The following is a 15,519-nucleotide window of genomic DNA, read 5'->3' as shown; positions in this document are numbered from 1 at the left end:
CTGATAGAAGCACTGTAGTGGTGGTAGAACTGCAATATCGTCTCAAGACGCCTTCCAGGGATCACCTTCAGGAAAAAAAGAATCTGAAGATTGCGACCAAAGGTGGGAGCTTCCGGAGGAAGCACGTCGACGTCACAGAAGGACACCAAATAGTGGTATGTCGACGCCCACCAGGCCACGAAAAAAAAAAAATGAGAAAATACTACAATTCCGGACCCAATCACTAGATGGCGGAATAATACACAGCATAGTGAATCCAGAAAAGATTCATGCTCCAATACTGCTATATCGTCTCAAGACGCCTTCCAGGGATCATACTCGGTTCATCATGACCACCCATGGACGGACGGGGAGCAGATCTGCAAGGACTATCTATCCTCTGGGGAATGGAGGGCAGAAGATAGGATATTACAGCAACATGTTGAAACTGACTGCTATACTTCAGGTGTTTCTTTCAAGAATCTGCGGCTCGTAAGCTCCAGTCAGTTGTGGATGTTGTATGTCAACAAGAAGGAGCAGCACAAGATTCCCATCCTAGTACAAGAAGCTCATGCTCTCTGGCTCTGGGCCACTGCATGTAACATAAATCTATCAGAAAAGCATCTGCTGGGAGCACTCGAAGATTAGGCAGGTGCTGTGAGCAGATCCTACGGCAACGACGATGAACGGATGCTGAACTCGAAACAACTCAAAAGGGTATATTCTACCAGTTGGGAGCTCCAAAATGAGATTTCTTCGAAACCAGAATTGACAGGACGTGCCAGTATTTTGCAAACATACGCTGGCAATCGAGGAGAGGGGAGATGCAGTTCTGATGACCTGGTTATAGGACATTAGCTTACGCTTTTCTACCGTTCCCACTCATCCTTGAAGAGAGCACCATGATGGAGAAGGAACCATGAACAATAATCCCTATGTCCATCGGAGTGTCCAAGAGGCACTAGTTCACAGACCATTTACACTTGTTTGGCAGACAACGCATTAGTCTTCCTAGAATCTTCTTTCCAAGTAAAATGACAGGTGATGCACCCCAGTGTCACTTAGATTGTGAGCCTGGCACCTGAACAGGAGTTTAACGTCAGTTCTGTAAACTAGCTCGAACAGAAACTTTATAAGCTGCAAAGAATGGTGTTGTGCTCGTCGACTGACAATGAGTGATACACTGGAATGAAAAAACTGGATGGATGTCCCGCTATCTAAATGATGCGCTGGCAAAACAGCAAAGAAGTGTCCTCAGCAAGTAGTGTTTTAAACCAGAATCTGCCATGCTCAGAAGTTGATTAGACTTCCATGAAACTGGGTACAAGCACTGCTGAGAGCATCCTGTTCGAAACCTCTTACCTTTTGCCTTGTATTTTTGATTTTATCAGGGTAGGTGCACAGCCTTGCTACAGAATGTCTCCTCAGGTTTGCAAAATGTTTCTGTGAAAACTCCATGTGTCTAGGAAAGTGGTACTTTTGGTAGCACAAATGTCAGGGAGAAGATAGATTCAGGCATTCACCAGTAAGGACTCATCATTTTGAACAAGGACACAACCATCTTCTGTACAAACCCCACATGTACCAGTATGATTCAGACTAGCTTCCATTTCAACAAACCTGTCAACCTTCCATCTTATTTTCCCCGCAGACATGATATTTTTATTTTTTAAAGGCTCGTTTTTTCCCGCTGAGAAAATTAAGCAGAAGTGCAGCAGGGACTTTTTAAAGCAACCGAAATCAACATACAGCCAACAAATTTTGCAGATTTCTGAAAACTCTTCTTTTGAAAAGATTGGCTGAAGCAGTCTAGAGGATTCCTCAACATTAGAAATGTGGAAGAAAATCTGGCAGGTCAAGCTCTGGGAGGTACAGATCTCTAGGTCTGTTAGCCTCATTGGCTACAGCTTGAGTCACACAACGAGACAGGCAGCACAAAGTCCATAGCTTTTTCAATGCCATTTAGTGTCTATATACATGGCTATGTTACTACCAACTTCTGAGGGTCCCAAGCCTTACAATGGAGAAGAATTCAGTCATGTAAAGCAATCAAAAGACATGTATACACCGTGAACGTATTAATCACTGGAGATGGTGGCGGTGGGGGTCAGAACAGGGCAGGAAAGAGGTAATGACATGATTTGGGCAGATCAATGAGAAAAGGTCTCTGCCCTGCAACTGTGATTGCTGGTGGAAATGGCTAAAGTGAGCAAAAGACATACAAAATGAAAACACCAATAAAATAGCAATAAAAATAAACGGGACACAGGAAGCAGGGTGCACATGGTACGATCGTATCTGCTGAAACAACGCTTCCAACACACATAAGAAGTTCATCAACTTATTTTACAGTCATGTTACATTTACCCAGAACAGAGATTGTAAACAGCAGCAAGGGTTCGCTTGAGTGCGCTACCTGGTCTGTATGCTTTAATAACAAATAAAGAATCTGTCCGAGATAGGTTGTACTAATATGCACTTCTCTGTCCATCATAGGGAGTTTAGGCTGGGTTGATGCACACTTCACCCTCCATCGCCAGAAGAACAGGCCGGCTTGAAGCACACTTCACCATCCATCTCCAGAAGAACAGGCCGGCTTGATGCACACTTCACCCTCCATTGCCAGAAGAACAGGCCGGCTTGAAGCACACTTCACCATCCATCTCCAGAAGAACAGGCTGGATTGATGCACACTTTACCCTCCATCTCCAGAAGAATACACTGGGTTGATGCACACTTCACCCTCCATCTCCAGAAGAACAGGCTGGCTTGATGCACACTTCTCCCTCTATTACTAGAAGCGTAGGCTGGCTTGATGCACACACTCGTATATCAACAGAAGAAGCAGGGTTGATGGCCACTTCCTGCTCTATTACTAGAAGAGGCTGGGTTGATGCACAGTTCTCCCTCTATCACTTGAAGCGTAGGCTGGCTTGATGCACACACTCATACATCACTAGAAGAAGTAAGGTTGATGCCCACTTCTCGCTCCATTACTAGAAGAGGCTGGGTTGATGCACACTTCCCCTGCCATCAATCGGGCTAGGCTATGTTTTCCTTGACGTGGAATAGATGGACCTGTAGAGTGCATGCTCCTTGTATATCTTGGGTCTCGACCATGATGGGTATGCACACCCATTTCAATCTGCTGAGTGCATTTACAAAGTAATCTTTCATAGTCACACCTCATAGGTACAGATTAACAATACTCTCAGTGGCCAGCTACCCGGAGCTCAGCGCACTTCTTTTTAGAAATATGTATAACATATACACCTTCCACCCCATGATAATCCCACCCATGCAGTGCTCTCACCTTCTGGTAAGTACATGTACACGATGAGGTTTCGATCCCGGTCTGACACTACGAAGAGAAAGAGAACAGGCATTAGTGAAGTGGGATCTTCACAGGACCCACTGCTCATGGCAGGAGATTAAGCCCCAAGCGGAGGTGAACAGCGGTGTCCACAGGGTATGTTGCAGCCTCACCTAAAAAGCCCAGCTGCGAGTTGTCAACCATAAACTCCACACTATAGACCTCCAGCGGCTTCACGTCCTGCAGAGAGAGAGAAAGGGGGGAAATCAAGGACGCTGTAGGCAAGAACATCTTCCTGAGACATCAAGCAGACTCTCAGACCACTATTATATCGGCATTAAAAACAGGAGAATATTTCATCCAATACACAATGAGAACGTTATTCTCAGAGACAAGCTGCAATGTTAGTCACCTCGTTTTAAAAATTCTTTTATACTGACAGCCAGATGTTTTTGTTTTCCTAACATAACAGTTCCATCAAACACAAACAAAACAGGATCCAGATAGTTCCCAGTAATCTTTTCAAAAGCAAGATTTCTACAGATTCCATTAATGAGTAACTCAGTGCTACATTCCGCGGTGCTAAACAAACTCTTGCTCCAAGGCTGTAGTCCTTATGTTGAACTCTGGGATGACCGCTCTCATCATTTTGCGTCTTTGACAGATCAAAGGAATTATTACAATGATTTAAATCCTTCATACACGCCATTTGGACACCTACAGAGCAAAGCCAGCCTTGAAACTGGACTGATGCAATTCTGTTTGCTGCTGTTGGGCCTACATCTTCATCGGTTAATCCTCCATTCCTAGATTTTTGATGGGTAAAGTTACACCAGGCAGCACTGTACAAGTATTGTGGGAAGATATTAAACCAAATAAAAACCATAACATCTACTGAATTCAAAATGGTATCCCTGACCCTATAGTTCAGAGATGCTGGAGAAGATTCTGCGTACCCGCTCACCTCCCCAACAGATAAACTCACACTAGGCTCATTCATGGAAACTACCAGGCCCCCCTCCTCTGAACTAGCGGTGGGATAAACAGTGGACAACTTACACAATGGAAAAGTTAACGGCAAACCGTAAGAGATAGAATGAGAAAATTATAAAGCGTCTAAGTTCACTCCACATCTTACTTAAAGAATGATCTCTGGCACAGAGGAGGGCCTGGTCATATATAAATGGTGCTGCATAGATCGGCAATCTGCCGACAAAGCTTCCTTCTGAAACAGCGTAATCCAACCACCGATTAAGTGTTTGGACCCACGTGCTAAGACAGCTGTTAAAAGCTGCCCTTCATAGTCACATAATAAAAAGATGGATTTGATTGTACACACTTAACATGAATACAGATCTATTCATGTGTCTTCAGTAATTCAAAAATAAGCAAGCTTTTATCTACCGGCTATAGATGGAAATCTGAAATGTGACCTCTGTTCCAAAAACCTTATATAAAATAACAAACGTAACCTCACTCCATTTCCTTCCACATTTTTTAGGCACCCACGTATCCACACACTGCCCTTTTCCCAGGCCCATGCTTACGCCAGGACATGTGGCTGTCAGGAGCAGCACCAGGCTTGATCTCATAAGACAGATGCCCTGAAATACACAAAAAAAAGTGTGCGTTCCATGTGCGGATCCTTCGATCTCGTTTAACGCAGACTTCAGTGACAGGCACCAAGCACATCAGCTTAGTTCTCATAAGATGTTGCTATTTTACACCTTTTGCATACTGTGTGCATTTTGATAAAGTATAAGGATTTCTTTGTTTCCCTCTCAGATCAGGTGATCTTCTAGAGTTAGTAAAGAAGGGGTCAAAACAGGCATCATCTTCAGCTCAGTCTACATACCTACTCAGGTGGCTCACCGACGGGTCACGCAGTTGACATGAACCGTGTTGTAATCATCTTATTGAAGTGAGTAATAGATTTCACTCGGTTAAAAGAAGGATGGGAAGAGTGAGAGAAGAGCACATACCCGGCTGACAAGGGACAATGTCTTGCTCTCCTCTTGGTAGCGCAGGAGAGAGATGCTCTTCAGGACATCAGCAGCCAGGATGAAGTTCTTCACGCTGATCATCTGGTGGATGTAGAGCTGGGTGTCGATAAAGGCCATCCCAGTCAGGTCATTCGCTTTCAGACTCCAGAGGAAGATCTGGCAGATGAAACAGAAGAAAACTGCAGTGGAGTACAGGACAAGACAAGATAGTATGTATGATAACTGTGCTGCTGGCACGTCTCTCAGATCAGACCTGCTGTGTGTGTGTACAACTTAATCTTCACCTGTGATAGTCTGCTGTCTGTATACCTCTGCAATCCTCAGAATACAAGAGAATCTTCAAATGTGAAACCCTGCTACCTGTACATAGCTTAATCTTCACCTGTGATAGTCTGCTGTCTGTATACCTCTTCAATCCTCTGAATACATGTCAATCCTCAAATGTGAAACCCTGCTACCTGTACATAGCTCGATCTTCACCTGTGATAGTCTGCTGTCTGTATACCTCTTCAATCCTCTGAATACATGTCAATCCTCAAATGTGAAACCCTGCTACCTGTACATAGCTCAATCTTCACCTGTGATACTCTGCTGTCTGTATACCTCTTGAATCCTATGAATACATGTCAATCTTCAAATGTGAAACCCTGCTACCTGTACATAGCTCAATCTTCACCTGTGATAGCATGCTCTCTGTATACCTCTTGAACCCTTTGAATACATGTCAATCTTCAAATGTGAAACCCTGCTACCTGTACATAGCTCAATCTTCACCTGTGATAGCATGCTGTCTGTATACCTCTTGAATCCTCTGAATACATGTCAATCTTCAAATGTGAAACCCTGCTACCTGTACATAGCTCAATCTTCACCTGTGATAGCATGCTGTCTGTATACCTCTTCAATCCTATGAATACAAGAGAATCTTCAAATGTGAAACCCTGCTACCTGTACATAGCTCGATCTTCACCTGTGATAGTCTGCTGTCTGTATACCTCTTCAATCCTCTGAATACATGTCAATCCTCAAATGTGAAACCCTGCTACCTGTACATAGCTCAATCTTCACCTGTGATACTCTGCTGTCTGTATACCTCTTGAATCCTATGAATACATGTCAATCTTCAAATGTGAAACCCTGCTACCTGTACATAGCTCAATCTTCACCTGTGATAGCATGCTCTCTGTATACCTCTTGAACCCTTTGAATACATGTCAATCTTCAAATGTGAAACCCTGCTACCTGTACATAGCTCAATCTTCACCTGTGATAGCATGCTGTCTGTATACCTCTTCAATCCTCTGAATAAACGTCAATCTTCAAATGTGAAACCCTGCTACCTGTACGTAGCTCAATCTTCACCTGTGATAGTCTGTCTGTATACCTCTTGAATCCTCTGAATACATGTCAATCTTCAAATGTGAAACCCTGCTACCTGTACATAGCTCAATCTTCACCTGTGATAGCATGCTGTCTGTATACCTCTTGAATCCTCTGAATACATGTCAATCTTCAAATGTGAAACCCTGCTACCTGTACATAGCTCAATCTTCACCTGTGATAGCATGCTGTCTGTATACCTCTTCAATCCTATGAATACAAGAGAATCTTCAAATGTGAAACCCTGCTACCTGTACATAGCTCGATCTTCACCTGTGATAGTCTGCTGTCTGTATACCTCTTCAATCCTCTGAATACATGTCAATCCTCAAATGTGAAACCCTGCTACCTGTACATAGCTCAATCTTCACCTGTGATACTCTGCTGTCTGTATACCTCTTGAATCCTATGAATACATGTCAATCTTCAAATGTGAAACCCTGCTACCTGTACATAGCTCAATCTTCACCTGTGATAGCATGCTCTCTGTATACCTCTTGAATCCTCTGAATACATGTCAATCTTCAAATGTGAAACCCTGCTACCTGTACATAGCTCAATCTTCACCTGTGATAGTCTGCTGTCTGTATACCTCTTCAATCCTCTGAATAAACGTCAATCTTCAAATGTGAAACCCTGCTACCTGTACGTAGCTCAATCTTCACCTGTGATAGTCTGTCTGTATACCTCTTGAATCCTCTGAATACATGTCAATCTTCAAATGTGAAACCCTGCTACCTGTACATAGCTCAATCTTCACCTGTGATAGCATGCTCTCTGTATACCTCTTGAACCCTTTGAATACATGTCAATCTTCAAATGTGAAACCCTGCTACCTGTACATAGCTCAATCTTCACTTGTGATAGCATGCTCTCTGTATACCTCTTGAACCCTCTGGATACAAGATATTCTTCAAATGTAAAACCCTGCTACCTGTACATAGCTCAATCTTCACTTGTGATAGCATGCTGTCTGTATACCTCTTGAACCCTCTGAATACAAGAGAATCTTCAAATGTGAAACCCTGCTATCTGTACGTAGCTCAATCTTCACCTGTGATAGTCTACTGTCTGTATACCTCTTGAACCCTCTGAATACAAGAGAATCGTCAAATGTAAAATCCTGCTACCTGTACATAGCTCAATCTTCACCTGTGATAGCATGCTGTCTGTATACCTCTTCAATCCTCTGAATACATGTCAATCTTCAAATGTGAAACCCTGCTACCTGTACATAGCTCAATCTTCACCTGTAATAGCATGCTCTCAGTATACCCCTTCAATCCTCTGAATACAAGAGAATCTTCAAATGTGAAACCCTGCTACCTGTACATAGCTCAATCTTCACCTGTGATAGCATGCTCTCTGTATATCTCTTGAACCCTCTGAATACAAGAGAATCTTCAAATGTGAAACCCTGCTACCTGTACATAGCTCAATCTTCACCTGTAATAGCATGCTGTCTGTATACCTCTTGAACCCTCTGAATACAAGAGAATCTTCAAATGTGAAACCCTGCTATCTGTACATAGCTCAATCTTCACCTGTGATAGTCTGCGGTCTGTAGACCTCTTCAATCATCTGAATACATGTCAATCTTAAAATGTGAAACCCTGCTACCTGTACATAGCTCAATCTTCACCTGTGGTAGTCTGCTGTCTGTATACCTCTTGAACCCTCGGAATACAAGAGAATCGTCAAATGTAAAAACCCTGCTACCTGTACATAGCTCAATCTTCACCTGTGATAGCATGATGTCTGTATACCTCTTCAATCCTCTGAATACATGTCAACCTTCAAATATGAAACCCTGCTACCTGTGCATAGCTCAATCTTCACCTGTGGTAGTCTGCTGTCTGTATACCTCTTCAATCTTCTGAATACAAGAGAATCTTCAAATGTGAAACCCTGCTACCTGTACATAGCTCAATCTTCACCTGTGATAGTCTGCTCTCTGTATACCTCTTCAATCCTATGAATACAAGAGAATCTTCAAATGTGAAACCCTGCTACCTGTACATAGCTCAATCTTCACCTGTAATAGTATGCGGTCTGTATACCTCTTCAATCCTATGAATACAAGAGAATCTTCAAATGTGAAACCCTGCTACCTGTACATAGCTCAATCTTCACCTGTGATAGCATGCTCTCTGTATACCTCTTCAATCCTCTGAATACAAGAGAATCTTCAAATGTGAAACCCTGCTACCTGTACATAGCTCAATCTTCACCTGTGATAGCATGCTCTCTGTATACCTCTTCAATCCTATGAATACAAGAGAATCTTCAAATGTGAAAACCTGCTACCTGTACATAGCTCAATCTTCACCTGTGATACTCTGCTGTCTGTATACCTCTTGAACCCTCTGTTCATATGCAGGGATGTTACTACATCCCTGCATATGAACACACACTACCTTCTTAGCCCCGCCTAGTTGCCGCTTACATTTAAATAGAGAGGGTGCCCCCCCCCTTTGCAGTGCACAGATGGAGCGCGACTTCCCCTAATGGGTTAGCACTCCCCTAAATAATCCGCACACTTGCACGCACATGTTAGCAACTTAGACATCCAATTGCACCTTGGAAATAATTTAGAGAGAGCGCTACATACACCTGCATGCGAGTCTTTCTTCCATTTCCTCTACTACAGGCACCTCCTCGAGACAACAGGAAGCTGAATACGCCCCATGACTCGTGCCCAGGCCAGAACACCTGACTCAGCTAACAAGCAACACCTGGCCTTTCCCACAGGTATTTAAGCGCTCTCTACACTGAAGCTCATTTCTCAAGGAGCCTCTGCCCGGACAACAGGTTCATTGAGGGTCCAGCAACTTTGCGCAGTAAGTACCTGAACTTGACCAAGCTAACGGTACAGCCACCTTTCATGCTGCCCCCGGCCGTGTCTGTGTGTGCATCCTTTTTACCGTTACCTTGTTGGGTGCATATCACCCACCTCCCCCAACAGCCTTTTTCCTTTTCTTCCCCCTATTTAGAGTGCACATGGTCCTGGCCCCCGGCTGAGCTGTTCGCTATAATCAGGTGTAAGCAACTCCACTTTACTGTTTTTATCAACACTGGTTACAGTACATAGGCCTAATTTCACACACAATAACGCATATTGTGAGACCGGCCACTCTTTCACTGCCCGCCACTGACGCCAACACTACCGCCTTGTCCGTGGTCACCTCTAGGCACTTAGTACGGCCTCACTATAAGCTTTTAGCCCACTACTAGGAGCCTTTACTTAAATGTTATGTCTGTCCCCTTTTTTTACCCCCTACAGGTACAACCCGAGAGGAAACCCCTCTTGCACATATAAGCACCATAGCATGTGCTTTACACACAGGGCACTGACTCATAACAACCCCTGTAACACCCCACACATACAAGGTCCTGACGAAAGCCAGTAGAAGAAAAGGCCTGGCTGAAACTAGTTGACCGCACAGGACGTCGGAGGCCATAAACCTACCGTGCACGTCCGATAGCCTTTGTTTTTATTGACTGCCTGGGGCCCACCATTAAAAAAGTCTTTGGGACACCGAGAACAGTATTTTAAACCTCACTCAGAGCACACTCAGAGCACACCCACAGCACCCTCACGAACCAAAAAAACCCCGCTCCGCAGTAATCTGGTGTCGAAGCACACCTGAGGTACACTCGGAACCTTGGGTGGGGCCCAATGATGAAGCATGCCACCAACTAGGTTGGTGGGTGAGGGCCTTCATAAAAACCGAATGGTTTTCCCCCACCCGCAGACATACAAACAATTTAAACAAGAGCTAGTTCTCATTGATTATTAACGTGTTATTTTTTTACCCACAGCTGCCCTCCTAATTTACAGCTGTGATAGAGTTATTCAGGTACCCTCTTTCACCAGTGCTGTGATCCCACTACCCGTAGTTGTCTACTGCTGTGATCCCGCTACCCATAGTTCCACTATTAGTCTACTGCTGTGATCCTGCTACCCCTAGTTCCACTATTAGTCTACTGCTGTGATCCCACTACCCGTAGTTCCACTATTAGTCTACTGCTGTGATCCTGCTACCCCTAGTTCCACTATTAGTCTACTGCTGTGATCCCACTACCTGCAGTTCCACTATTAGTCTACTGCTGTGATCCCACTACCTGTAGTTCCACTATTAGTCTACTGCTGTGATCCCGTTACCCGCAGTTCGATTATTGGTCTACTGCTGTGATCCCACTACCCGCCGGTTTACTATTGGTCTACTGCTGTGATCCCACTACCCGCAGTTCCACTATTAGTCTACTGCTGTGATCCTGCTACCCCTAGTTCCACTATTAGTCTACTGCTGTGATCCCACTACCTGCAGTTCCACTATTAGTCTACTGCTGTGATCCCACTACCTGTAGTTCCACTATTAGTCTACTGCTGTGATCCCGTTACCCGCAGTTCGATTATTGGTCTACTGCTGTGATCCCACTACCCGCCGGTTTACTATTGGTCTACTGCTGTGATCCCACTACCCGCAGTTCCACTATTAGTCTACTGCTGTGATCCCACTACCCGTAGTTCCACTATTAGTCTACTGCTGTGATCCTGCTACCCGCAGTTCCATTATTGGTCTACTGCTGTGATCCCACTACCCGTAGTTCACTATACTATCAGTCTACTGCTGTGATCCCACTACCCGTAGTTCACTATTAGTCTACTGCTGTCATCCCACTACTCGGCGGCTTACTATTAGTCTACTGCTGTGATCCCACTACCCGCAGTTCCACTATTGGTCTACTGCTGTGATCCCACTACTCGCAGTTCCACTATTAGTCAACGGTTGTGATCCCACTACTCGCAGTTCCACTATTAGTCAACGGTTGTGATCCCACTTCCCGTAGTTCACTTTTCTGTCTACTGCTGTGATCTCACTACCCGTAGTTCACTATACTATCAGTCTACTGCTGTGATCCCACTACCCGTAGTTCACTATAAGTCTACTGCTGTCATCCCACTACCCGCAGTTCGATTATTGGTCTACTGCTGTGATCCCACTACCCGCCGGTTTACTATTGGTCTACTGCTGTGATCCCACTACCCGCAGTTCCACTATTAGTCTACTGCTGTGATCCCGCTACCCGCAGTTCCATTATTGGTCTACTGCTGTGATCCCACTACCCGTAGTTCCACTATTAGTCTACTGCTGCGATCCTGCTACCCGTAGTTCACTATTAGTCTACTGCTGTCATCCCACTACCCGTAGTTCACTATTAGTCTACTGCTGTCATCCCATTACCTGCAGTTCCACTATTAGTCTTCTGCGGTCATCCCACTACCCGTAGTTCACTATTAGTCTACTGCTGTCATTCCACTACCCGCAGTTCCACTATTAGTCTACTGCTGCGATCCTGCTAACTGTAGTTCTACTATTAGTCCAATGATGTGATCCTGCTACCTGCAATGCCCTGCTCATCTACTGCTGTGATCCCACCACCCGTAGTTCACTATTAGTCTACTGCTGTCATCTCACTACCCGCAGTTCCACTATTAGTCTACTGCTGTGATCCTGCTACCTGCAATCTCCTGCTAGTCTACTGCTGTGAGCCTGCTACCCGAAGTTCCACTATTAGTTTACAGCTGTCATACCATTACCCACTGTTCCACTATTAGTCTACTGCTGTGATCTCACTACCCGTAGTTCACTATACTATCAGTCTACTGCTGTGATCCCACTACCCGTAGTTCACTATTAGTCTACTGCTGTCATCCCACTACTCGGCGGCTTACTATTAGTCTACTGCTGTGATCCCACTACCCGCAGTTCCACTATTGGTCTACTGCTGTGATCCCACTACTCGCAGTTCCACTATTAGTCAACGGTTGTGATCCCACTACTCGCAGTTCCACTATTAGTCAACGGTTGTGATCCCACTACCCGTAGTTCACTATTAGTCTACTGCTGTCATCCCACTACTCGGCGGCTTACTATTAGTCTACTGCTGTGATCCCACTACCCGCAGTTCCACTATTGGTCTACTGCTGTGATCCCACTATCTGTAATTCACTATTAGTCTACTGCTGTGATCCCACTATTTGCAGTTCCACTATTAGTCAACGGTTGTGATCCCACTACCCGTAGTTCACTATTAGTCTACTGCTGTGATCCCACTACCCGCAGTTCCACTATTGGTCTACTGCTGTGATTCCACTACCCGCCGGTTTACTATTGGTCTACTGCTGTGATCCCACTACCTGTAGTTCACTATTAGTCTACTGCTGTCATACCATTACCCACAGTTCCACTATTAGTCTACTGCTGTGATCTCACTACCCGTAGTTCACTATACTATCAGTCTACTGCTGTGATCCCACTACCCGTAGTTCACTATTAGTCTACTGCTGTCATCCCACTACCCACCGGTTTACTATTGGTCTACTGCTGTCATCCCACTACCTGTAATTCACTATTAGTCTACTGCTGTGATCCCACAACTCGCAGTTCCACTATTAGTCAACGGTTGTGATCCCAGTACCCGTAGTTCACTATTAGTCTACTGCTGTGATCCTGCTACCCGTAGTTCCACTATTAGTCTATTGCTGTGATCCCGCTACCCGTAGTTCCACTATTAGTCTACTGCTGCGATCCCACTACCCGCAGTTAACTATTAGTCTGCTACTGTGATCCTGCTACCCGTAGTTCACTATTAGTCTATTGATCCCACTACCCGCAGTTCCACTATTAGTCAACTGCTGTGATCCCACTACCCGTAGCTCACTATTAAGTCTACTGCTGTGATCTCACTACCCGTAGTTCACTATACTATCAGTCTACTGCTGTGATCCCAGTACCTGTAGTTCACTATTAGTCTACTGCTGTGATCCCACTACTCGCAGTTCCACTATTAGTCAACTGCTGTGATCCCACTACCCCTAGCTCACTATTAGTCTACTGCTGTGATCCTGCTACCCGTAGTTCCACTATTAGTCTATTGCTGTGATCCCGCTACCCGTAGTTCCACTATTAGTCTACTGCTGTGATCCCACTACCCGTAGTTCACTATTAGTCTACTGCTGTCATCCCACTACCCGTAGTTCACTATTAGTCTACTGCTGTCATCCCATTACCTGCAGTTCCACTATTAGTCTTCAGTCTTCTGCGGTCATCCCACTACCCGTAGTTCACTATTAGTCTACTGCTGTCATTCCACTACCCGCAGTTCCACTATTAGTCTACTGCTGCGATCCTGCTAACTGTAGTTCTACTATTAGTCCAATGGTGTGATCCTGCTACCTGCAATGCCCTGCTCATCTACTGCTGTGATCCCACCACCCGTAGTTCACTATTAGTCTACTGCTGTCATCTCACTACCCGCAGTTCCACTATTAGTCTACTGCTGTGATCCTGCCAACTGTAGTTCCACTATTAGTCCAATGCTGCGATCCTGCTACCTGCAATCTCCTGCTAGTCTACTGCTGTGAGCCTGCTACCCGAAGTTCCACTATTAGTTTACAGCTGTCATACCATTACCCACAGTTCCACTATTAGTCTACTGCTGTGATCTCACTACCCGTAGTTCACTATACTATCAGTCTACTGCTGTGATCCCACTACCCGTAGTTCACTATTAGTCTACTGCTGTCATCCCACTACTCGGCGGCTTACTATTAGTCTACTGCTGTGATCCCACTACCCGCAGTTCCACTATTGGTCTACTGCTGTGATCCCACTACTCGCAGTTCCACTATTAGTCAACGGTTGTGATCCCACTACTCGCAGTTCCACTATTAGTCAACGGTTGTGATCCCACTACCCGTAGTTCACTATTAAGTCTACTGCTGTGATCTCACTACCCGTAGTTCACTATACTATCAGTCTACTGCTGTGATCCCACTACCCGTAGTTCACTATTAGTCTACTGCTGTTATCCCACTACTCGGCGGCTTACTATTAGTCTACGGCTGTGATCCCACTACCCGCAGTTCCACTATTGGTCTACTGCTGTGATCCCACTACTCGCAGTTCCACTATTAGTCAACGGTTGTGATCCCAGTACTCGCAGTTCCACTATTAGTCAACGGTTGTGATCCCACTACCCGTAGTTCACTATTAAGTCTACTGCTGTGATCTCACTACCCGTAGTTCACTATACTATCAGTCTACTGCTGTGATCCCACTACCCGTAGTTCACTATTAGTCTACTGCTGTCATCCCACTATTCGGCGGCTTACTATTAGTCTACTGCTGTGATCCCACTACCCGCAGTTCCACTATTGGTCTCCTGCTGTGATCCCACTACCTGTAATTCACTATTAGTCTACTGCTGTGATCCCACTATTTGCAGTTCCACTATTAGTCAACGGTTGTGATCCCACTACCCGTAGTTCACTATTAGTCTACTGCTGTGATCCCACTACCCGCAGTTCCACTATTGGTCTACTGCTGTGATTCCACTACCCGCCGGTTTACTATTGGTCTACTGCTGTGATCCCACTACCTGTAGTTCACTATTAGTCTACTGCTGTCATACCATTACCCACAGTTCCACTATTAGTCTACTGCTGTGATCCCACTATTTGCAGTTCCACTATTAGTCAACGGTTGTGATCCCACTACCCGTAGTTCACTATTAGTCTACTGCTGTGATCCCACTACCCGCAGTTCCACTATTGGTCTACTGCTGTGATTCCACTACCCGCCGGTTTACTATTGGTCTACTGCTGTGATCCCACTACCTGTAGTTCACTATTAGTCTACTGCTGTCATACCATTACCCACAGTTCCACTATTAGTCTACTGCTGTGATCTCACTACCCGTAGTTCACTATACTATCAGTCTACTGCTGTGATCCCACTACCCGTAGTTCACTATTAGTCTACTGCTGTCATCCCA

The 15,519-nt window shown here is 45.0% G+C and overlaps 1 protein-coding gene across 2 annotated transcripts in view; it reads right to left on the bottom strand.

Moving 5' to 3' along the window:
• The window catches only part of CPSF1 (cleavage and polyadenylation specific factor 1), a 514,820-nt gene that overhangs the window by 52,043 nt on the left and 447,258 nt on the right, over positions 1 to 15,519 (bottom strand). For both annotated transcript variants that reach the window (XM_085604356.1, XM_085604357.1), the window contains exons 32-34: positions 5,275 to 5,451; positions 3,466 to 3,532; positions 3,293 to 3,340 (exon numbers count right to left, since the gene is read on the bottom strand). In XM_085604356.1, coding sequence (XP_085460482.1) covers positions 3,293 to 3,340; positions 3,466 to 3,532; positions 5,275 to 5,451 — 292 coding nt within the window. The remainder of the gene's footprint in view (positions 1 to 3,292; positions 3,341 to 3,465; positions 3,533 to 5,274; positions 5,452 to 15,519) is intronic.

Source organism: Triturus cristatus, chromosome 5_1 (assembly GCF_964204655.1).
Source record: "Triturus cristatus chromosome 5_1, aTriCri1.1, whole genome shotgun sequence".
Taxonomy (NCBI): Eukaryota; Metazoa; Chordata; class Amphibia; order Caudata; family Salamandridae; genus Triturus; species Triturus cristatus.
Note: the sequence above shows the minus strand (reverse complement) of the source record. Positions and strands in the feature narration are given on the sequence as shown.